Source organism: Petaurus breviceps, unplaced genomic scaffold, assembly GCF_028583685.1.
Source record: "Petaurus breviceps papuanus isolate PSGF00001 unplaced genomic scaffold, PetGlider_PUasm1.0 90784, whole genome shotgun sequence".
NCBI classification, from domain to species: domain Eukaryota; kingdom Metazoa; phylum Chordata; class Mammalia; order Diprotodontia; family Petauridae; genus Petaurus; species Petaurus breviceps.
The window spans coordinates 9,249,644-9,274,886 of NW_027187345.1; the positions used below are offsets into that span (position 1 = coordinate 9,249,644).

Genomic DNA, 25,243 nt, shown 5'->3' on the forward strand with positions numbered 1-25,243 from the left:
TTTCTTTCTTTCTTTCTTTCTTTCTTTCTTTCTTTCTTTCTTTCTTTGAGAGCTCTGTTTAGAAACAAGAGGTCAAATAAGCCTTTTCCTTCCTCATGGTATGAACACTTTGAGGGGCTTAAAGTTGATAGTGAAAAGGATTTCCTCAAAGTCCTCTAGGAGAGTGGGGAATGAACCCAACAGGATATGCTGACTGGAGTTCAGGTAATGGTCCAAGAAGCTTAGCAAGGCACGGTGCCTCCTATTTAGTAACTACCTGATAAATGCTTATTAAATTGACCTGAATTGAATTCAGTTGGGATTGTGACTTAGCCTGTTGCCACAGAAGATTTGCCTCTGGATGGTGAGGACTGCATTTTGGGGGGAAACTCTGGTCTTTTTTGTGGTACCCAGTGCTAGATGGTAGCAGCCTGTGCCACTGAGAAACATCTGAGGTTATTACTGATGCAACCTGCACCTCTTAGGGACTGGGGAGAATTTTCCACAGATGGTACTAACTGGAATGGTACTAGTATGTTTTTCTTCTGTCAGCAGTTCTGGCACCATTTTTGTTCCTGAGTGCCCTCAATGCACTGAGCCAGAGAGGTGACCAATTTTTTGCTATTGATAGACACCACTCCACCACCATTCCTCCTTTCTCTCCCTTCTCATCTCTTTATATTTCTGTTTTTCCTTTTCCCTTTCCCTTTCTCCCTATCAACACTTTTTGTCTCCTACTTTTTCTCCCCTCCTTTCTTCTTCTCTGACTAGGTCTTTGGTCTGCTAGTATCGCTAAAGGCCAAAGAACTTTCTGAGGCATGATCTTCTCTACTGGGGGGGAGGGGAAAAAACACTCAGTTAATATCAGCTGATTCTAGTTATGGCAGTAGAAGGAAGTTTTTTCAAGAGAATTCCACTTAGTACCCCCCATCCCTGCCTTTCCATAGTCCTTGAATGACTTTGAAATCAACTTAACTCTTCCCATTATTACTCCCTTGGTTCACAGCTTGCAGAAAGGTAATTGTTATGCTGCAGATTTCATGAAAAAGTATTGCAAAGTTCTGTCAAGGAGGCTGTACAGATTTTGCAAAACATTATTAATCGGCAGTGCTGTTTGTCATTTCCAGTCATGGTAGAGGAAGAGAACTCCAGTGAAATCTTTAACTCTTTCAAGACTGAAAAATGGGAAGAAGGAAGGGGTAGGGAGGGGTAAAACTGCTCATGGTAAAATAGACCTGAGGGCCCAATATCTAACTTTTAAGGAAGATATTAAACAAAGTGTGTCATGGAGCCCAAGAGCTGGTTGGGAATGGGGATGGAGTCAGATATTTGGGGGTTCTTGGGAACAACCTTTTTTTAGAGTCTTCAGAAATGTCTCCTTTCATTTAGGAATTTTCAAGATCCAAAAAGGTTTTAAAGTGTTTTTGAAGTGGCAGATTTCAGTCAATCAACAAACATTTATTAAACATCTGCTATATACCAGTCACTGTGCTAGGTTCTGGATATAGATACTAAGTAAGACAATTCCTGCTTTCATGGAACTTATAGTTTACTTTTATTAGAAGTCTTTTGGTCTCCTTTAACTCTTTTTTTTTTTTTTAAGCAATTGGGGTTAAATAACTTGCTCAAGGTTACACGGCCAGTTATTTTGTGTGGGTGTTAAGTATCTGAGCCCGGAACTGATCCCAGGTCTCCCGACTCCAGGGCCAGCACTCTTACTCACTGTGCCACCTGGCCGCCCTCTCCTTTAACTCTTAAAACAGCCCTCTTCTTTAATTGATAGAGGGAGGGCTGACTTTGGAATCTGAAAGAACTGAGTGCAAGTTAGTTCTGTTTCTGATACATACCAACTGTGTGATCCTGGGCAAGTCACTTAACTTCTCAGTGTCTTCTCTAAGACTATAGGTTACATATGAGTTGTTGAGCTGCTCTAGTGGGATAATTTTCTTCTATATGGATGAAACCACAGATCTGGACCTATGCCTACATACACACATACATATATGTACATATATACATATGTGATGGCAGCTAGGTGGCACAGTGGGTAGAGCTCTAAGCCCAGAGTCAGAAAGACCTGAGTTCAAATCCACCCTCAGATACTTACTAGTTATGTGACCCTGAGTAAGTCACTTAAGCCTGTTTGCCTCAGTTTCTCCATCTGTAAAGTGAACTAGAGAAGGAAACAGCAAACCAGTCCAGTATCTTTGCCAAGAAAATCCTAAATGGGATCTCAAAGAGTTGGATAGAACTGAAATGACTGGACAACAAAAATAGATATGTGTATAGATACAGATCAGTGTCTGTGTGTATACATATATACACATACATACATATAAATATACACATATGTGTATCTATATGTCTTTGGATGTCTCTTAGGCAAAGAGATACTTTCTAGTGTTTTGAATGTACAGTTCAGCATCACCACATGTACAGTCTAATGACAAGAAAATGTAAGAAGCATTATTAGCTCTTAAAAAAAACCCTTCAATTTATCACCTTTTGTGGATACAGTGAGGTGGTGCAGTGAATAGAGCACTGGCCTTGGAGTCAGGAGGACCTGAGTTCACATCCGGCCTCAGACACTTAACACTTACTAGCTATGTGACCTTGGGCAAGTCACTTAACCCCAAATTGCCCTGCTTCCCCCCCCCCCAAAAAAAAAAGCAAAAAAATTTGTCACCTTTTGGAAGGGTTTACTTTTTCTTGATGGAATCTACTTTAGAATTAGGAGGAAAACTAAATTATAATTGAGGGTGGTGACTTTGGGGTCTTAGAATTTTATCTTCTATGAAATAAATATTGGAAGGGGCAGCTAGGTGGTGTAGTGGTTAGAGTGCTGGCTCTGGTCTGGAGGACTTGAGTACAAATCCAGCCTTAGATACTTACTAGCTGTGTGTCCCTGGGCAAGTCACTTAACCCTTATTGGTTCTAAAAAAAAAGATAAAAAAAGGAAATAAATTTTGGTTCTTTACTTGGGTTTGTATTAATGAATGTGTGATTTAGGAGAATTCTCCTTGCATATGTATTTTGGCTGCCCCATCAGTATTGGCGGGATGATGCTTTCCTCCTTTTTAATGCATAATTATGTATTATGTACCTTGTGGAAATGAATGGATCTGAGAAATTTCACCATTTCTATTCCAGTGTATCCAGAGATACTGTACTTCTCTCAAGATTCCTCACTTGCAGCTAGGAAATAGATTTGTTGGAATGTTTGCAAAATTCTTAGATCTCCTCGAGGGAAAAAGAGTCTCTTTACTGATCTTTCCATATTGGACTTCATGATTGCTATTTTTATCCTAGCCATTGCATTTAGTGATAGGTCCCACAGAAAGAGTAGTAAATATGAGAGGGAGAAATGAATGATGGGGAGAATCTAAATGGGGAGAGAGGCAGCATAGTATTTATTGGTCAGTTGTGTCCAACTTTTCACAACCCACCCCATTTGTTTTTGTTTTTTAGCAAAGATACTGGAGTGGCTCGCCACTTCCTCCTCTAGCTCACTTGACAGATGAGGAAACAGAGGCAAACAGGGTTAAGTGACTCACCCAGGATCATATAACTAGAAAGTGTCTGAGGCTGGATTTGAACTCATGAAGATGAGTCTTCCTGATTCTGGGCCCAGCGCTCTATCCCTTGCGCCATCTTGCTGTCTCCAGTGTACTATAGTGGAAAGAAAATTGTCCCTAGAATAAGATGAGCTGAGTTCAGATCCCAGTGGATCTGACAGTGGGAAGAATGCTGAACTTAGTTTTGGGACCTGAGTCAGTGCCCCAGCTCTGCACTCATTACTTGTGTGACTTTGTGTATGACTTTGACCCTTCCTGGGCTTCAATTTTCTCAATTGCAAAATGAGGGGGTTGGACTCTGGGGCCTACAAGGTTCCTTCCGACTTCAGGAAGGAAGGAAACAAGCCTTTTTTTAGTGTTTACTCCCTGCCAGGCACAGGGCTGAGTGCTGAGGATACAAATACAGCCAAAAAGAAAGTCGGTCCTTGAGAAAGTCTCAGTGGATGAAGACAACACAGAAAAGGAAGCTAAGAGGGGAGGGGCTGAGGCAGCTAGCACAGGGACACAGTGCTGAAGGCCAAAAGGAGGAAGTCTTTCAATCCATGGTGGCGTAATTGTGTGACCTTGGGCAAGTCATTTAACCTTTGGAGGGTCTTCCTCATCTGTCAAATGAGGAGATTGGTCTCTGTGACCTCTGAGGTCTCTCAGAAGTCTAGATCCAGGAGCTGATAAACTGCAGAACCTGTGATATTAAAGGACTGGTGGAGAGAAGCTGTTGGAGGTTGTTTGCTCTCAGTCACCTTCAACATATTTTAAGGCAGTTAGTGCTGGGCCTGGAGTCAGGAAGACTTGTCTTTGTGAGTTCAGATCTGACCTTAGACACTCATTAGCTGTGTGACCCTGTGCAAGTCACTTCACCCTCTTTGACTCAGTTTCCTCATCTGTAAAGTGATCCTGAGAAGGAAGCGGCAAACCTCTCCAGTATCTTTGCCAAGAAAACCCCAAATGGGATCATGAAGAGTCAGACATGACTAAAAATGACTGAACAACAACAACACCATATCACCTTGGGGCTGCTACGATTTTATGATGGGATAGACAATGTCCATAGCAATGCAATCCTCCTGGGTTCCATCCTGAACTACTCAGATGTCTAGGGAGAGCTGGTGTGGCATAGTGGGAAGAATTCCAGAAGTAGATTCAGCAGACATGGGTCTGAAACCCAACCAGCTACCCATTACCTATGTGATCTTAGGAAAGTCAACTGCCTGCCTGCCTGTTATCTGTCAGGCATTATGTAAAGTGGTGGGGTTGCAAAGAATTAAAAAAGAAATGCCTAACCTCAAGGAGCTTACATTCTGCTGGAAAGAAATAGCACACACACACACATACACACACACACACACATCCAGATAATAAAAAACAAAATACATGCAAACTGATTTCAGGGTTGGGAGTAAACTAACGGGGGAGGGGGGATTAGGAGAATCTTCTTATAGAGAGTGGTATTTGATGAAGCCTTGAAGGGGGTCAGGGACTCCAAGATATAGAAGTGGATAAGGAGAGTGTTCCAGGCATGAGGTATGGAGAGAAGAGATGGGTGGTTGTATTCATGGAGTGGCACATAGGCCATGTTGGCAGGAATAGATTGTGTGTAAATAATTTGAGTTAGACTGTGAAGGGGTTTTAAATGCTACACAGAGGAGGTCATACTTTATCACAGAGGCACTAGAGAATCATTGAAGAGTCTTGAGCAGGGCAGTGCCATGGTCAGACCTTTAGAAATATCACTGTTATACCTGTTTGGGGGATGGATTGTAGGATCTTAGTTGGCTTGTCTGTAAGACAAAGGGAGATGGACTAGATGTTTGCTAAAGTCCCTTGCTCCTCAAAACCTATTATCCATGTGATCCTAAGAACTAACCCCAAGATCTCTCAGGGGCTGGTGTTGCTTGTTTTGCAAAGAGTTTTAGAACTTCAAGTCAGCCAGAATTGAATTGCAAGACAGAAGTTGTGCTAGGTGGCCATTGAATGATGGAGCTGGGATGGTAGGAGGTAGGTAGGGCGAGTAGTTCTGGAAGAACATTTCACCTGGCTGTGTGTGTGTGTGTGTATGTGCGTGTGTGTGTGTGTGTGTGTGTGTGTGAATGTGTGTGTGTGTGTGTGTGTGTGTATGAGGGGAAGGGAAGTATAGATTTTTCCAAAAAAAATTGGAAAGTTTTTTTTTCCCCCAAAAGCTTTTTGGAATGATTTTTCTTTCTAAAATTCCAAGATTTAAAAAAAGGCAATTTTTCCGAAAGAAGGACTTTTGCAATGGGTTTTTGATCCACAGCAATGCTACAGAACCACTTCTCTCCATACTTCCCTACCTTACTCTTTCCTCTGTGCTTGACGAAGCTTGCCCATGCCCATGGGTACAGAGCCGACATTTTGAGATTACACTAAGTAAAAGCAGGGTGATGGTATCTGTGGTTCACTAACCACACTGAGCAACTGAAAATCCCCAAAGGGACCGTGATTTCCTGAAAGATAAAGCTGGAGAGCCAGTGTATAAATAATTTGTCCTCAACAAACTGACAGTTTCACTGCCAGGTTGACAAAAGAAAAAGACTGATAATTTTTTCTTCTCCTTCAGTTCACGTATCTGCATATTGGTGGTAAGGACCAAAATAAAGGACAGGAACCAGAAGGGGTTGACTTCAGAGGGAGACAGATCCTAGCCTGCACCCCCAGCCAGGATGGAGCCCCACACAGATAAGCTGGAGTTCTTCCGAAAACTGGGCTACAGCCGGGAGTGTGTCATCAGAGTGTTGGCAAAGCTGGGCCAGGGGGCACTGGTGAATGACATCCTGCAGGAGCTGATTCAGATGGGCAACCGACCTCATGTTGAAGAAAGCTATGGGGAGAGCCCTGCTCCGAAACTTGTCGCCCGGGGCTCCTGTGGCACTGTGGACTTGTCCAGAAGGCTTCTGGGTACAGATCCTGAAGATGAGTCGGAGGACCCTGACCATGATTTGAGACCCATTGTTATTGATGGTAGCAACGTGGCTATGAGGTATTGAGTTTATTCATTCTGTTCCCTAGAGGGTGCCTTGTTTCTCATAAATTGTCTGACATTCCATTAGGATGTGGTGTAGTGTAATAGAGAAAGTGCAGCTAGGATGCAGGAGATGTGGGGTTCCGGTCTTTGTCCTGTCACTAGCTAGCTACCTGACCTTGACCAAGTTACATAATATCTCTCTGTCCAGTTTTTTCATTCACAAGCTTGTCTTGAGACTCAACTAAGATGATATATATAGATATAGATATAGTGTGTATTTGTGTGTGTGTGTGTGTGTTTGTGTGTGTATGCTCTTTAAAGCATCTCAGAATCAACAATTTTAAGCTGGAAGAATCAGAGGACCACAGATCTAGAGTTGGACATCACTTCAGAAGTCATCTAGTCAGGGCAGGTGGTACAGTGAATAGAGTGCTGGCCCTGGAGTCAGGAGGACCTGAGTTCAAATCTGGCCTCAGACATTAACACTTACTAGCTGTGTGACCTTGGACAAGTCACTTAACCCTAATCTCCCTGCCTTTCCCCCTCCAAAAAAGAAAAAAAAAGAAGTCATCTAGTCTAATCCCCTCATTTTACAGATAAGGAAACTGAGGCATGGGAAACAGAATGCTTTGTCCATTGGCATCTAGGTTGCCCATAGCAGAATCAGGATTTGAATCCAGGTCCTCTGACTCTAATTCCATCCTTTCCCATACTGTCTCTTCCATTGGGAATGTTTCCGTTGTCAACTCTGTGAAAACTAAATCTAGCTTCCCAGTTTCAGATATGGTTAAACTAGCCTTTTTAAAAAAATGAAATAAAATAAGATCATCTAATACAATAGCAAGATCTTTCCTGATTTCCAGGAGTTAACTTATCATCACTTGAGTCTAAAGCATAGTTTTCTAGACTTTTGGGCCGCAATATTATTAAGTAAGGATTTTATTTTGTCCAAACGAGGGAGTATTCAGTTTGCTGAGTCAGAGGATGAGCAAAGAATTTTACCATAGGAAATTGTCTGTTGGTTCATTACTGTTGAAATGTTTCCCTTTTGTAAACTGAGATACTGGTGGAATTGAATTCACCAACATTATCAAAAACCTCATATTTATTAACAGACTATCAATATGACCAAGCCATATTATTTGCACTGAACTGACTTTAGTTTGGCAATGAGAGGTCAAGAGTTTAAAACAGTTCCGCTACAAACTTGTCTCTTATAACTCTTGTTCAGACAAGTCCAACATAGATCCATATCTGGCTTATTCATTCTTTTTTATTATTATTATTCAGTAGGGTCACTCTGGGCTGGGATAGTATTAAAACAGAGAGTGAAGCCCCTTTTGCATAGAATCATATCATAGAATCCTGGTTTTAGAGCTGGAGAGAGCATTGAAAGTCATCAGATACAACTCTTATTTTTCAGATAAGTGAATTGAGGCCCAGAAAGGCTGACTATCTTAGGACTTTATTGTTGTTCAGTCATTTTGCAGTCATGTCTGACTCTTCATGACCCCTGTTGGGGTTTTCCTGGCAAAGATACTGGAGTGGTTTGCCATTTATTTCTCTAGCTCATTTTACAGATGAGGACACTGAGGCAAAGATGTTAAGTGTCACACAGCCAGAGTCTGAGGCTGGATGTGAACTCAGGTTTTCCTCACTCCAGGTCTAGTGTTCTATCTTTTGCACTGACCTAGCTGCCTAACAGCAACAAAAAAAAATGCCTACTATGTGCCGGATGTGATAACTACCTTATGGATATGATCTCATTTGATCTGCCCAATAGCCCTGAGAAGTAGACCACCGAGTCACCAGTCAAGCAGTTCCAGCTGCTCCGGTTGCCACTGGTCCCAGAATCAAGTCATATTTCCTGGTCCCAGTTTTGGGGTTCATTGACCAGTTCTACTACTTGCTTCCTGGGTGACTCTGGGCACATCCTTTAACCTCTGAGAGACTCATCCATAAAATGAGAGAATAAGTGCGTTGCACAAGCAATTTGTAATCATAAAAGTGCTATGTAAAGGGATGTGGTTATTATCCAAGTTCAGGGTCTGCTTCTGAAATCTCTTCCCAAGGATCAAAGATGTCTCTGTCCTGTCCTTCCCTCATTCCCCTCCCCCTACCTTAAGTTACTGTATTTGAGGTCCTTTTCGGTTTATAGGACCTGGATAGAACTTGAAAGGATTCTAATGACTCAGTCAATTTGGACTGACTTAGAATTTGTTAGAAAATCAGATCCCAGCAGAATGTGTGGATGTGGAGGTATCACTGGGAAGCCAAGTAAACCAAGAGCTCAGAATTCAGTTCCCAGATCTCTGCCTCTAATGAACTAAACTTTTTTTCAGTAAGTCAGGTCACTTGCCCATGCTTCACATTTCTGGTTTAGGTGTGGGAGATTGGTACAGCCACTGATTTCATCAGGGTGGAGACTCTGGGTGTGGAGAGTCCCTCCAAGGATGCAGATCAACCTTAGAGCATGCTTGAAGCACTGAGAAATTAAGTAACTTGCCCAGGGTCATAGAGCCAGTGTATTTCTTTCTTTCTTTTTTTTGCTTTTTGGAGTTAAGTGACTTGCTCAAGGTCACATGGCTAGTAAGTGTTAAGTGTCTGAGGCCGGATTTGAACTCAGGTCCTCCTGACTCCAGGGCCGGTGCTCTATTCACTATGCCACCTAGCTGCCCCAGAGCCAGTGTATTTCAAAGGCAAGACTTAAACCCAGGTGATCCTGACTTTAAGGGCATCCTTCTGTCCACTCTTCTGCCTCTCTTGCAAAAAGGTAACTATTGTCTAAGTGAATAAACTGAAGCTTATTTTCTTATTGCCTGAGCTTCTTATGAAAAAATAAAGCCAAAATCAGAATGAACACTGGAAATAGACAAATTTGGTAACTGCCTAGAGTGTAACATATGGAGGTGTTAATGAACAACCCTTTTTTTGTATTGCTTTTTCCAAATGCATATTTTCCCAGTTCCCCTTTCATTGGCAGAGAGGTGTGTATTTTATGACATTAAGGTACATGTGTTGGACTGAAGGCTTTGTACCTCTGGCAGACAGTAAATGAAAAGGGGCACCAGGTCCCTGCCTCAGGTACACAACCACTACCCCTCAGGTCTAGTCTGAGTATAAACATTTCCCCTGATTTTACATGCTTGCTAGATAGACTAGTACTTCAATTAATGGGATCTTAGTGATGAGGTTCAGGAGCATCCCAAAATCTTGGGGTACAAAGTCACCCCAAATTCATTTGTATGGGACTTTAAGGAGAAACAGACACATCAATAAGAGAATAACTATCAAGGACTTTTTCCCCCTTTAAAAATATACACAGTGGGGTGGCTAGGTGGCACAGTGAATAGAGCACCGGCCCTGGAGTCAGGAGGACCTGAGTTCAAATCCAGCCTCAGACACTTGACACACTTACAAGCCATGTGACCTTGGGCAAGTCAGTTAACCCCAATTACCCTCCAAAAAGCAAAATATACACACACACACACACACACACACACACACACACACACACACAAAGTGTGTTCTCAGGTCAGTGTATACTGGACTCTATCAGGATAGTAGAGTATAAAGAGTTTTGGGTTTGGAATCAGAGATTCTGTCTTCCGATCCTGCCCCTGACACTTACTAGCTAACTGTGTGACATCAGGGAAGTTCCCTCTTACCAGGGAGTTTACCTCTTTGAACCTGTTTCCTCATTTACAAAATGACAAGTTGGATTTATTTGCCCTATCTGGCCCTTTCAAGCTTTAAATCTATAAGCCTGTGTATGATCTGATCCCTTCTTCAACTCCACATTATGGGATAGTGGGAACGTTGATGTGTTTAATTTGGATTCCCAGGTACCTGAGCCTTTATTCCCTGGGAAACAGATGAAAAGCAAAATAGATGAGAAGGTGTATTGCAGTGGTGGACTCTGTGGCCCCTGGTAACTGATGAGCTGGGAGAGGGCAGAGTCAATAGGACTTCAAGTTACAAATGAGTTGTTTTCCTCTGAGAGAGGAAGGCAAGGCAATTGGGGTTAAGTGACTTGCCCAAGGTCATGAAGCAAGTAAGTGTGTCAAGTGTCTGAGGCTGGATTTGAATTCAGAGCCTCCTGACTCCAGGGCCGGTACTCTATTCACTCTGCCACCTAGCTGCCCCCATGTCCTTTATCCTTGAAGAGCATCATGACATCTGGAAGGTGATGCATGACTTGCAAGTGAATTGGATTTAAGTGAGGAAGGCTGTGCAAAGTCACCAACCTCACTTTCTCCTCCAGAACCATCTGGGTCTAGTGGCCAGATATACATCAGGATGACTGGAGATGGCCCCCACAAATATGAGAATGAATGGTGACACCATTGACATTAATAGTGAAGTCAGAAGGACAAGAAGAAAATACAATAAGTGTCCCAGACATGAAGGATGTTCTGACAGTGGCTTCTATATATCCCTTCTCAAATATAGCAGAATGATAAGCAGCAGAGGGAGTCAAGAGACCTGAATTGGAATTCTTTGACAAACCATATGATCAGTGACCAATGACAAATGATTTAACCTCTGGGAGCCTCAGTTTCCTCTCTATATACAAAGGGGATGATGATAATTGTGCTACTTCCCTAGCCTCGGGGTCAATGTGAGAAGATACCATAATGGTGAGGTCGCCCAACTCCTTAACCAAGTGAGACTCTTATCAGTGGAATTCCTCAACTAACTTCAAATTTAGATGTCTCACCTGGCTCTCGGTCACTGGTACTGTAACCACCACAATCAATCAGGGAACTCAATCCTCTGTATGCCTTAGGGAAGTGCCCACGCCTGCCATAAACCAGAGGAGTGAGCAGTCACCTGTGTGCTAGGAAAACCCCTTTACCTCTCCATCCTTGAAAGGTCATAATAGGGCTACTCCTTTTGGGTCAAGGCACCATCCCCAGTTAAAATGCAAATAGTCTAGGGAGGGGCAACATATTGAACTTTAATCAGTCATTAACACCTTATCATGAATTAACTTATCAGATCTTTTTCAAGTGATAGCTTTTCCAAGGTCTGTTGGAAAAGGTCATGGGATTGGTTAAGAGGTTGAGAAGGTAGAATAGAAAGCAATTGTTTATAGTCTGGGAAGAGTGGCCCTGGTTAGGACTTTGGATGTAAGCTTCTTGAGGTGAGGGAATTTTTGTCTCTGTATTTAAGAAATGTTTGTTGAACTGAACTGAATTGGGCAACCAAGGATGCTTCAGGGGGAGAAAGGGGCATGAAAGCAGAAATGAGAAGGTGTCTTTAATAAATTTCACCTCGGCTGGTCCTGGCTCTATTTTTGTTCATTGTGTTCACATATAATCTGTTCACTACACTTATAAATTGTTTCTGTTACTACTGACGAAGCAGGCATGTCTTGCTCAGAGCTCATTAAAGAAGTTGATCTCTGTCTGTCTGTCTGTCTCTGTCTCTCTTCCTCCCTTCCTTCTTCCTTCCCTCTTCTTTTCCCTCTTTCTCCCCTTCCCTTCCCTACCCCCACCCTTTCTTCATGAATCTACTTTGAGGGCATATCTATTCTTTCTGGTAGTGATCTAGACAAACCACTTTGCAAAATTGCTTAATGACCTGGAATTTTAACTTACAGCACTATCTCTATTAATTTTTTTATATTGATGACATTTATGGCAAATGTAATACTAAAGCATAACAATCCTTTACCTCTTAAAAGAAAGGTAAAAATAGTCTCTAACCTCAATGAACTTACATTCTAATAGGGGAAACAAATATGAAAATAACTTGGTACCTGCAAGATATATATAGAGTAGTTGAGATATAAGAAAGAATTTTAAAGGGGAAGGCACTAGCAGCTGGGAGGCCTGGGAAAAGTCTGTTGCTTTTGATGGAATTTGAGCTGCATCTTGAAATAAGCCAGGGTGATTAAGAGGTGGAAGTGACAAGGGAGAATATGTTGAAAGTTTGGATGTCTTCCTTTGAAAACTTCCTGCTCACTTATCGATTGAAGAATGACTCTTGATCTTGTAAACTTGAATTAATACCATATGTATGTTTATTAGAAAAACTTGCTGCAAAGATTTCTCCCCACTTCATTGTTTTCCTTTTAATTGTAGCTGCATTTGCTTGGCTTGTGCAAAACACTTTAAATTTTATGTAATCAAATTAGTCCACTTTATTTTCTGTAATTTCCTGAATCCACAAGTGTGCTGACAAATGTTTAATATTCAGCTTTCCAAAAAATAAACATATGCATGACATACTTTTATATTTGAATTATTAACATCTTTTCCCATCACTTTTTTTAAGTCTAGAAAATCAGTAAGACAATAAATGAAGCCCTGATTTGTAGCATTTGCTAATTTACTGTGCTGGCTCCAGCATGACCTTTGTCCATGTCCCTTATTTGTTTGCCAATTCGTTTTTCTATAGTTGTGAAAGATATTTTATTCCTTGTTCCTCTAATTTGTTTATGATGTCACCTTTTATATCTAAGTTATATCTATTTGAAGCTTATCGTGGAATATATATCTAATTTCAGCCATGACAATTTCATATGGAATAAAAGCTTTCATTAGCTATTGGGGATTAGTTTCCATATTAATGAGATTAATTTAGTTAATTAATGAAATTTCCTATGTGTTTCCTATGTCTTCCTATGAAATCTCATTTATGCTAATTAAATAAATGTTGTTGAACATTTCATTCATTTAATTTCTTGAAAATATGCATAGTTGAGTACCTCTACCGCTGCCTCCTCCTCCTCCCCTTCTTCCTCCTACTCCTCCTCTTCCTCACCATCACCACCATCATCTTCTTCCTCCTCCTCCTCCTGCTCCTGCTCCTGCTGCTTCTCCCTCCGTTCCCTTGGAGCGGACCATCCTGGTGCCTCTTTTGTGAAACGGCGGCTAAGACCCCTGGACTCGCCATGGCCAACGAAAAGCCGAAGGAACGAGTCAAGACTGAAAACAACGACCACATGAATTTGAAGGTGGCAAGGAAAGATGGTTGGTGGTGCAATTTAAGATTAAGAGGCACACACCAGGGCGGCTAGGTGGTGCAGTGAATAGAGCACCGGCCCTGGAGTCAGGAGGACCTGAGTTCAAATCCAGCCTCAGACACTTAACACAAAAACTAGCCACAAAAACTAGCCGTGTGACCCTGGGCAAGTCACTTAACCCCAAATGCCCTCCAAAAAGCAAAAAATAAAAAAAAGATAAAAAAAAGGCACACACCACTTAGTAAACTAATGAAAGCCTATTGTGAACGACAGGGTTTGTCAATGAGGCAGATCAGATTCCCATTTGATGGGCAACCAATCAATGAAACAGACACACCTGCACAGATGGAAATGGAGGATGAAGATACAATTGATGTATTCTAGCAGCAGACAGGAGGCGCTCACCAAAAAGAGAATCTACAACTCTACTCCAGAACTGTGCTCCCAAGGAAAACAATACATTCACAATTAGAAAACCAAGATTTGGTTCATCCACATCCTGACTACTGCAGGATAGTTTTTTCTCTTCTTTGATTCCCTTCCCCATTCCTTTATTGTACATAAAGTAACTGGTGTATGTGCACATGCATAATGCGTTTTTTTTTAACTAAATGGCTAAGGTATGTTTTGATCAACATCAAATGGAGATGGGGAGGGGAAAAAACAAAGTGGTTCTGTGAAAATATCCCTTTTCTCCATTAGTGGCGTGCTCATTCAACTTTTATCTTTATATTCCAGTAAGTTATTTTGCTCTCACTGTTTAACAACTAAAAAAAAAAGAACACACAAAGAAAATCTTTTCATACCTTGTTTGATTGGATAATTTCAATGTTTTTCTTTTGTCATTGTAAAACCAAGGACAATTTTATAACTTTTTTGTACGTAGCTGTTACATGTAGGGCAATCTTTGTTTCTCAGTAGGGATAAATTATTATAAAGAAATTGATCCTAGATAGTTTTCCTTTCAAGTCAAACATCTTGTTGTTTAAATAAACTTCTTGTTTAAAATAAAAAAAAAAGAAAATATGCATAGATTTCCTATGTGTCCAGACTTTAGGGACATCCTATGTATGTGTGTATGTATATATGTTATATATATATAACACACACATATATTCATATCATATGCATATGTGTATGTGTGCCTATATATGTATATAATACATATATACATATACACACATACACATGTATATAAATAAGTACCAAATAGTTCCTATTAACTACTCTCTTTGGCATATTTAGCAATCTGGTGAGCCTAGTTTGGGTCTTGCCATTTAAAGCTCTTTGTATCCAAGCCTCTTCTTATTTTTCAGTCTTATTCCACTTGACAAACTCTGTGATCCAGCTACATTGGTCTGCTTACAGTCCCTCACACATAGGGCTCCATCTCTTGTCTCTTTATCTTGGCACTTGGTTGTCTCCTCATGCCTGGAAGGTTTTCACTCTTCACCTCTGCCTCTTAGAATACTTGACTTCCTTTAAGATTCAGTTCAGGCAGCCACCATAGGCAGGAGACCTTTCCTGTACTCCAGCTGCTAGAGCCTTCCTCTCCAGGGTTACCTTCCATCTACTCTGTGTGTGTCTTGTACATAACTATTTAATTACATGTTTTCTCTCCTGTTAGGATGTAAGCTCCTTGAGAGCAGGCTTAATCTTTACCTTTATTCTGCAGTGCTTAGCCTAGTGCCTTGAACATAGCATGTATTTAATAAATGCTTGCTGACTGACAGATGCATAACAACCTTAAGGTCACTTTTTCTAATCCATCTTCCATTTAGGATGAGTTCAGCTAAATTAGGATGTTTAGACCCCAAGGATCCTGCTCATTGGTGCTGCTGCTTTACTGAAACGGAATGATTCTCTGACTTCAGAACAAATGTTAGGCTCTACACTTCCTTTTCCATTTGGCTCACTTTAAAATTTTTTTGAAAAATAAATTTTATTTCATTTTCAGATTCAGATTCTTTTCTTCCCCTTTCTTCTCCTTCTCAATTGAGAAAGCAAAAACAAAACAAAAATCCTATTACAAACATGTATAGTCAAGCAAAGCAAATCCTGGCATTGACCATATCCAAAAAAATGTGGATGAATCTGTACTGAGGCCATTATCTCTTTATCAGCAGGTGGGAAGCACATTTTGTCTTGAGTCCTCTGGAATTGTTTTTGGTCATTATGCTGATCAGAGTTCCTAAGTCTTTCAAGGTTGCTTGTCTTTTGTTTTCCTGGTTCTTTTTACTTCACTCTGCATTAGTTCATACAAGTCCTCCCATGTTTCTGTGAAACCATCTTTTTCATCCTTTCTCATAGCACATATGCCATAATATATTCAGCCAGTCCCTACCTGAAGGGCATCTCTTAGTTTCCAGTTCTTTGCATTTATCTCATTTTTCAGGAGTGAGGTGCTTTTTACTGTTTAGCCTACCACCCTGGCACATTTTACTGCCTCCAGCCTCCGACACATACCTGCTTTCTGGAGTTCTTTTCCTCCTCCTTTCCATCGAGCTTTGTCCTTTCTCTTTACATCTTTAATCTAAGACCTACTTTCTCCAGAATATGTTGACAAAACATCCTTACTTGACTTCTGGTAATACTAGACATTCTCATGTCACTTGCATGTATCACTGAGCAGTTAAAGTTGGCTATCTATATATATATATCCATATGACTTCTTGAGTTTCCATATGTAACGTGAGTATTTATTAGTGTTGGTTGTGGACCCAGCCAGCCAAATCAAGAAGCAAGGATTAGACATGTTTATGCCTTCTGACCAAGTCCTTGTAGATCTAAGTATTTAGAGTGGTTCATAGGATCATAGACTAAGAAATGGAAGTCACCTTAAAGGTCATCTAGTCCAACTACCTCATTTTGTGGGTAAGACCCAGTCAGTCACACATAGGAGTGATAAAGTTGAAGCTTGAATTCAGGTCATCTATCTCCAAACCCAGCATCCTTTCTGCTGTTCCCTCTTTCTCTCCCTTTCCCTCTCCCTCTCCCTTTCCACCCTCCCCCCATCTCTTTTGGAAACTTAAAAAAAAATAAAAAAATTTTTTTTTTTGCAGGGGCAGTTGGGGTTAAGTGACTTGCCTAAGGTCACACAGCTAGTAAGTGTTAAGTATCTAAGGTCAAATTTGAACTCAGGTCCTCCTGACTCCAGGACCAGTGCTCTATTTACTGCGTCATCTAGCTGCCCCAACTTAAAAAAATTGTTTTTTAAATGAATAGAAATCCATTTTCTCTCTTTCTAATATTTGATCCTTTTGGGGAAAAAAAGGAAAATAAACTCCTTGTAATAAATACGCATATTCAAGTAAGACAAATTGTCTTTATTTCCTGTCTGCAAATATTTGTCTCATTCTGCACAATGAATATATCACCTCTCTATCAGGGGGTAGACAGCATGCTTTGTCATTAGGCCCCTTGAATCATGGATAGTCATTGTGTTGATTAGAATTCTTATAACTTTCAAAGTTGTGTTGTTTTTTTCTTTTACAGTGTTGCCATTATTGAATAAATTGTTTTCCCAATTCTGTTCATTTAATTCTTCATTGGTTTTTACAAGCCTTCAAAATTGTTGAATTTTATAATATTGATGTTGCAGTATAAATTGTTCTTCCTTTGAGAACTTCCCATTACATACTTAGACCATTTATCAATTGGAGAATGACTCATTCTTATAAATTTAAATCAGTTCTTTATATATCTTGGAAATAGGACCATCATCAGAAAAACTTACTGCAACGTTTTGGTTTTTTTTCTCCTCAATTAATTGCTTCTCTTTTAATCTTGGTTTTATTTGATTTGTTTGTAGAAAAATTTTAAATTTTGTCCATTTAATCATCTGTGTTCCTCTGTATCCCCTGACTGGTTATGAACTTTTCTGCAACCTGTAGATCTGATAGGCAATTTTTTTTTCTGTTTTCTCTAATTTGTTTTCATGTCACCTTTTATATTTAGGCCATGAACCTATTTGGAGCTTATTCTGGTATAAGGTGTGAGGTGTTGGTTTAAATCTATTTTCTTCCATACTACTATCCAATTTTCCCAACAGTTTTTTTTTTAAATCAAATCATGAGCCCTTATTCTAGTAAGTGGGGTCTTTGTATTTATCAAATGCTAGGCTACTAGGTCCTTTTGCTTCTGTCTATTATGTGCTGAACCTGTTCCATTGATTGATCTAACTATTTTCTAACCAGTACCAAATTGTTTTGAGAATTATGGCTTTTTAGTATAGTTTGAGATCTGGTACTTTTAGGTACCCTCCATTCCCACTGTCTCTCCACTTATTTCCTTGAGATTTCTTGACTTTCTGGCCTCCACATTAACTTTATTATTATTTTTAGTTCTATCAAAATTATTCATCTAATGTGGGATTTGAACCCATCATTTTTGGTTTAGGAAATCAATGTCTTATCTGTTAGATTGATTGATATGTGTGATTAAATAGAAATCACATTTTTACAGAGGTGCAGTCCATATAGGATCTAATTCAGAAACAGGCAACTAGAGATGACCAGCTCAGATAACAGTGACTGAAGAAGATCCTGGAAAATTTTTGAAAATGGCATCAAGTAGGTAGTCATTTCTTTTTTTTTAAGTTTTTTTTTTTAACATTTTTCTTAAATTTTTGAGTTCCAAATTCTGTTCCTCACTCTCTCTCTCCCTCCCCTCCTCCCTGAGATGGTAAGCAATTAAATATAGGTTATACATGTACAATTATGTGAAACATTTCCATATTAGTCATTTTGTACAAGAAGACTCCAAAGAAAAAATGAAAGAGAAAAATAGCATGTTTCAGTCTGTATTCAATCAATATCAGTTTTTTCTTTGGAGGCACATAGTATGCTTCATTATTAGTCCTTTGGGATTGTTTTGGATCATTGTATTTCTGAGAACAGTTAAGTCATTCACAATTCTTTATCAAACAATATTGCTATTACTGTTTACAACATTTTCCTGGTTATGTTCACTTTACTATGCATCAGTTCATGTAAGTCTTTCCAGGTTTTTCTGAAATCATCCTACTTGTCATTTCTTATAGCAAATAATATTCCATTACAATCATATATCACAGCTTGTTTAGCCATCCCCTGATTGATAGTCATCCCTTTGATTTCTAATTCTTAGCCACCACAAAAAGAGCTGCTATAAATATTTTGTCCAAATAGGTCCTTTTCTCTTTTTTGGGGTGTCTTTGGGATATATACCTAGCAGTGGTATTGCTGGATCAAAGGGTATGCACAGTTTTATAGCCCTTTGGGTATAATTCCTAATTGTTCTCCAGAATGGTTGGATCAGTTCACAACTCCAGCAACAATGCATTAGTATCCCAGTTTTCCCACATCCCCTCCAAAAGCCAACTTTTTGCTTTTTTTTTTTTCATATTAGCCACTCAGATGTGAGGTGGTTAGGTAGTCATTTCAATGAAGACATTTCATTGCATACATATTCCTGGTCTGAAGTGGAATTAATAATAATAATAATAACTAGTATTTATATATCATTTTGAAGTTTGCAAAGCACTTTACAAATATGTCATTTGATCATCACAAGAGCCTTGAGAAGTAGGTGCTTTAATTATTCCCATCTTGCAGTTGAGGAAACTATGGCAGACAGAGGTTGTGACTTGCCTAGGATCACTCAGCAAATTTGTGTCTGAGGAGCATTTGAGCTTTCTTTTCTATAATTTCTACCTATTGGTCCAATTCTTTCCTCTGAGACCAAGAAGCAGAATAAGTCTAATACACCTTTGACATGACAACTATTAAAATATTTGAAATCAACCATTAATTATGTCCCTCCCTAAATCTCGGGAGGCAATAATCCCCAGTTCCTTCACCCAATCCTCAGTTGTTATGGTTTCGAGTACTCTTAACATCCTGGCTGCTTTCCTCTGTATGCCCTTCAGACTGTCAATATTCTTTCTAAAATATGTTATCCAGAGCTGAATGTAGTGCTCCAGATGTGACTACTCAGGACCGATTGCAGTTAAACTACAAACATCACAGTTGACTCATAATGAATCTACTAAAATCCCCAGGTCTTTTTCTTATGAACTACTATCTAACCGTGTTTTTTTATAAGTCACCAGTGGGAGTCTTTAGTGGATACAATAACACAATAACACTTTAGAGTTTCATGGGTGAACTGGACCTGGTCTCCCTAAAGCCACTGTGGCTTATGCTTCTTTTGTTTCCCTCATGGCACCTACAATAAACTATACTCAATAAATTCTTGTTGACTTAAATTGGATTGTAACTGAAGTCTTTCTCTGGACCAAGTATTGATTGAGTTGCATTTTAATGAATTTAGGTATTATAACCTCCAGATCTCTTGGTCTCCTCCAAATAGGGAAATGGAAGTACATTGTTCTTCCCCTTCTAAACATAGCTTTTTTTTTTGTTCTAGAGCTATGATTTCATGTGTATTAGGAGCTCTCCAGTAAGGAAAGTCCCGTTATATATGGAGATCTCTAACTTCTCTGCAACTCATATTCTTAGAGGCTTACCTGGGACACTTGGAGGCTTTATAACCAGTCTAGGGTCATACAGTTTGTATATGTTATAGAAGGGCCTTGAACCAATCTTGGAAGTCAGTTGTCTTAATTTCCTTCTCACTGCCTTTCACCCATATCTATATGTTTACTACTTAATTGACTGGAAGAGGAGGACACAATTCATATGGCTCCAGGATGAGGTGAAAAGAGTGGGAGAAGATCTCTCCTTGATTAAAAAATATGACCGTGAAACCACCTAGTCATCAGCATTTACTGAGAACCTTTTCTGGTGGAACTCTCCAATCTGTAGAAAAGCTAACTCATTTAAGAAAACATAACAAAGCAACTCGTGTCTCTTTCTCAGAAGGTAAAACCTATTCTTGATGGGTGTTAATTGACCATAATTAAGCATTGTATTCTCTTTCTGAAGAGAATCATCCACATCTTGTTTTTCTTTGTTTTTCATGTAATGCTTTACCACGCTTTTCTCCGGTAAAGAGAAGCTATGTAGGCTTTTCTCCTGAACCTTTTTTTTTTTTGTGTGTTGACAATTTTTCCTTTACTGTATAGTTACAGTATTAATAGAGATTGATTTTAATAGACTTTTGCTTACCCACTCTGTAGTGTCAGCATGTTTTGGATATGTGTGTGCTGCTGTCCAGACTCTTAAAAGGAATGGGAGTTCATTTGCCCAGAGTACTTGAAGAAGGAATTGGCTAATTTTCAGAATACAATTTGTCCATGAGCCATGTAAACCAAGAAAATTAGGTCTAGAGTTACTCCACACTGTACCTAACAAAACCTTGTATTTACTTGTTTTCATAAGAAAAGGAAGACATTTGTATCTTAGAAGTAAAACGAATGTTCACAGGATAAACTCAGAGCTGGAATAGACCTTAAAGGCCATCTAATTTAGAACAAATCCTGTCTTTTTGTAAATGAGAAATGGAGGTCTAGAAAGGTTAAATAATTTTCCAAGGGTCTCCCAGCCAGTAAGTGGTTGAGGCAGGATTTGAACACTTCTTCCAGAACTCCAGTTTTGGTGCTCTATTGGCTATACCACATTGACTTCATTACAAATAGTGGCTCATGTAATGAAGACTTAGGAAAAACAGTATAGTTTAATTAAATAAACAAGTGAAATAAAGAAGTACTAAATAAACAAATGAAGTAGGAAAGCATGTCTCCATTTCCCATCATCACAAGTTTTTTTTATCCCATCTTGTTTCCTCTATATAGAGTGGGGATATATTGTATTTACCCGGAAAGCAAAGGTGGGGGGAGAAAAGTCAGGAGACTAGAGTGCTCTGTAACTAATTTAAAGGCAAGAGATGATATTTATTAATGACAAAGAGAAATATTGAAACGAAACCCATGATTTCACTGTCAAGGACACTCCTACTATCTATATAAGATTGCTGATGGTGCTTGTGAAATGCTATGGTCAAAAAGATCAGTAACTTAGTAAGTGACCAATTTGTGGAGATGAGTCTTCAAAAAATATTGGGATTATATTATTATTATTTCATATATTATAATTATAAAATTATAAATTGTAAAAATTATATAAAATATATAATTATAAAATAATTATATATTATATTATTATAAAACCTTGGCTGGTTTTTGGATGATAAGCACATGTGTATCCTTGGGCTTACACTTTTGAAGCCTTAGTGTCAGCTATAGAGTGAAACCCAGCTGGACCTGGAGTCAGGAAAACATAAGTTCAAAGCTGTGACCCTGGGCAAATTACTAAAATTGTCTGCCTCAGTTTTTTCATATGAAAAATGGGGATAATAGTACCTACTTTCCAGGGTGGTTGTGAGGATAAGATGAGATAATATTTGTAAGGTGCTTTGAAAACTTTCAAGTGCTATGTAAATACTAATTATAATTTATTATTATTATTACTTTTTTCAGTTTCATAACCCCTACAGGAGTCTGCTCTCTATTGTGAATACCCAGCTCACCTCTAAGCCACAATGCTGGTTTTTGAGCAAGGCTTCACTGGAGGTCAAAAAGAATAAAACAAGTATTTTTCTTTTATTATATATTTTTTTCAACTTTCAAGTACTTGTTTTTTCTCCCCCTTTCTTCCTGGAAAGAAAAGAAATGCAAAAGTGTTTAACAAATAGGAATAATCAAGCAAAACAAATACCCATATTGACTATGTTCATAGATCCCTGTTTCATTCTGCCTATTGGTCTATCACCTGTCTGCCAGTAGGTGGGTAACATCATTGGTCCTCTAGAAACATGGTGGATTATTGAACTGGTCAAGGTTCTTAAATCTTTCAAAATTGTTCATTTTTACAATATTGTTATTATAGTATAAATTCTTCTCCTGGCTTTGTTCATTTCACTCTGCATCAGTTTATACAAATCTCCCTATGTGTCTCTAAAATAAACTTTTTTTCATTACTTATAGCACAATAATATTCTATTCTATTCATATGGCATAATTTGTTCAGTCATTTCCCAACTGATTGACACCTTCTTAGTTCCCAGTTCTTTGCCAATGTAGAAAGAACTGTTATAAATATTTCTGTACACATAAAATTTTTTACTTTTTCTTTGATTTCTTTGGTATAGGCCAAGTAGTGATATTGTTGGGACTAGGGCATACAGAGTTTAGTAACTTTTGGGCATAGTTCCAAGTTGATTTCCAGAATGGCTGTACCAATTCAAAGTTCCACCAATAGTGTAGTTCCTATTTTTGTGCAACCTTCTCCAACATTTGTCATTTGTCAACTTTGACACTCTGATGGGTGTGAGGTAGAGCCCCATTGTTGCTTTAATTTGCATTTCTCTTATTATTAGTCAGTTGAAACATTCTTTTCATATGGTTATAGATAACTTGGATTTTTTTCCCTTTAAGAACTGCCTGTTTATATGCTATGACCACTTGTGTCAATTGGAGAATGGCTTTTATCTGTATAATTTGGATCAATTCCTTAAATATTTTGGAAATGACACCTTTATCGTAGAAACTTGCTGCAAAGATTTCTTTCTGTGTTGTTAACTGCTTTCCTTCTAATTTTAGTGGTATTTGCGCAAAAACTTTAAATTTTATGCAATCAAAATTTTGTCTTTTGTGAGCCTCTCTCTTCCTTGTTTGGTCATGAGCTCTTCTCCTTTTTGCAGATTTAATAGGTAATATCTTCAATGTTTCTCTAATTTGTTTGTAACATGACTATTTGTATCGAGGTCTTATATCCATTTGGAGATTATCTTGGCATATGGTGTGAAATGTTGGTCCAAACCAGTTTGTTTTCCTAGCAGTTCTTGTCATATAGTGTGTCCTTTCCCTAGGACTGATTGTCTTTGGACTTAACAAACACTAGACTATTCGTTTTATTTGGTTTGTAACATCTTTTTATTGAGTAAAAATCTTCTTTGATATCCAAAGACAAGAAACTACAACATGAAGAATTTAGGTTAAAAGGAAGAATGGTTGCATAGAAAGATTGGAGACTTTCTTTTTGAGCCTTTAAATATGTGACAGATTTTTATCTTTCTAAGTGGTTTAAGGATGTTCCTGGTTGAAAGTAGTTGTTCAGCTTTTTCAAATTTCTCAGGATTTAAAGCTGGAAAACTAAATCGCAGACTAAGAGCTGGAAGGGACTTAGAGCCCAAGTCCAACCCCTTTGTTTTATAGATTGGGAAACAGAGCTACAGAGTTCATGTGACTTACCCAAGGTAACATAGGTAGTAAGTAGAAGAGGCAGGGTTTGAACCCAGTCCCTCTGACTCTGAATCTACTATACCACATTGCATGATTCTATTTTACAAGGTGAGCCCAAAATTTCCACATTATTCTGCTGAATATGACCTATGCGGTCTCTGACATATAAAGTGACCTTGATGGTACCATTATTTTTGTGTCAGCAATTACACAAGGTCCATTTTCAACAATCATTATAATCTGTACAAAAGAAAGATGTTTGCATTTCTTTTCAGGGACATGACAATAGTAAAGGATTACAAAGTCCTTTTGTAATTTTTAAACATTTCAACATCAGTAACTTAGGTTGTAAGTGTGATGGAAACTATCTGTAAATGGCATTTAAGGCAAAATGAGTTTTCTTCCCATAGTTTACTGTCACTTCAGTTCTTGCCCACTGGGAGACACAGGTTCCCCTTTTATTGCTTCAACATTTACTATTTACAGCTGTTTTTCATTTGTCACAAGATCTGAAAGAAGCTACATTGTGTACAGCTGTGTGTCCTAAATTTTTATACATTGGCTTTTATTTAATTAAATCTTATTAACAAATCATTTCTATTATACTAGCAATTTTAGTTATGAAAGTGCACGAGGATTTAATGGAGATCCTGCATTTTATTCTTGCCTTTTTTTCTGTGTGCAATCACAAAATCTGGGCCAGGGGCTACAGTTTTTGTAGCCAGAGCAATAGTGAAACCATCCTGTCATCTTCACATCTCTGATTTTTATGAGGAGACAGGGAATGAGACCCAGTGGGCTTCTCTCAGACCTTTCACCGTCCTGAAAGCAGTTCCTTGATTCCCAGCATGGTGAAGTTCCTTCCTTCCAGAGCCAGCTCCCGATATGCTCAACTGCTCCCTATATGGTTTAATTCTTTGGCTATCACACCTGAATGAATATAGCGTGGTTCTGGGGTGGCCAGGTAGCACAGCGAGTAAGAGCACCGGCTCCAGTGTTGAGAAGACCTGGAGATCGAATCCCGGGCTCAGACACTTAGCACCCACCCAGAAACACCTGGCCGTGTAACCTTGAGCAAGTTACTTAACCCCGATTGCTTAATAATAAAATATATATATATATATATATATATATATATATATATATATATATAGCGTGGTTCTTAGCCTTTCTTCAGCACACTCTGGGGTAAGGCTAATTCTGCTTTCTGTGATGAGAGATATCGTAATCTCCTTCAGAAGGCAAGATAGGCTTGGGCAAAAGTGAGATCTTCTGGAATCAGGGCCCATTGTCACTGGGAGGTGGCTTTGGTTTGCTTACCAACAATTGGACTTTTCTAAAGTGGAATGGGCTGACTCAGGGAATAGTGAGTTTCCCATCATTGCATCAACCAGTCAGTCAATAAAGATTTATCAATTGCCTACTGTGTACTAGGCACTGTGCTAAGTACTGTGGATACAAAAAGTGTCAAAAGACAGTCCCTGCCTTCTAGGAGCTCACATTCTAATGAGGAAAACAATGAGCAAACAAATATGTACAAAAAAGCAATGCAC

The 25,243-nt window shown here is 39.0% G+C and overlaps 1 protein-coding gene across 1 annotated transcript in view; it reads left to right on the forward strand.

Annotated features, from left to right (window-relative positions):
- Window positions 1-6,136: 6,136 nt before the first annotated feature.
- The window catches only part of ZC3H12D (zinc finger CCCH-type containing 12D), a 40,341-nt gene continuing 21,234 nt past the window's right edge, over window positions 6,137-25,243 (forward strand). The window contains exon 1 of the mRNA XM_069069713.1: window positions 6,137-6,549. Within this exon, the coding sequence (XP_068925814.1) occupies window positions 6,233-6,549 (317 nt within the window). The 5' untranslated portion in view covers window positions 6,137-6,232. The remainder of the gene's footprint in view (window positions 6,550-25,243) is intronic.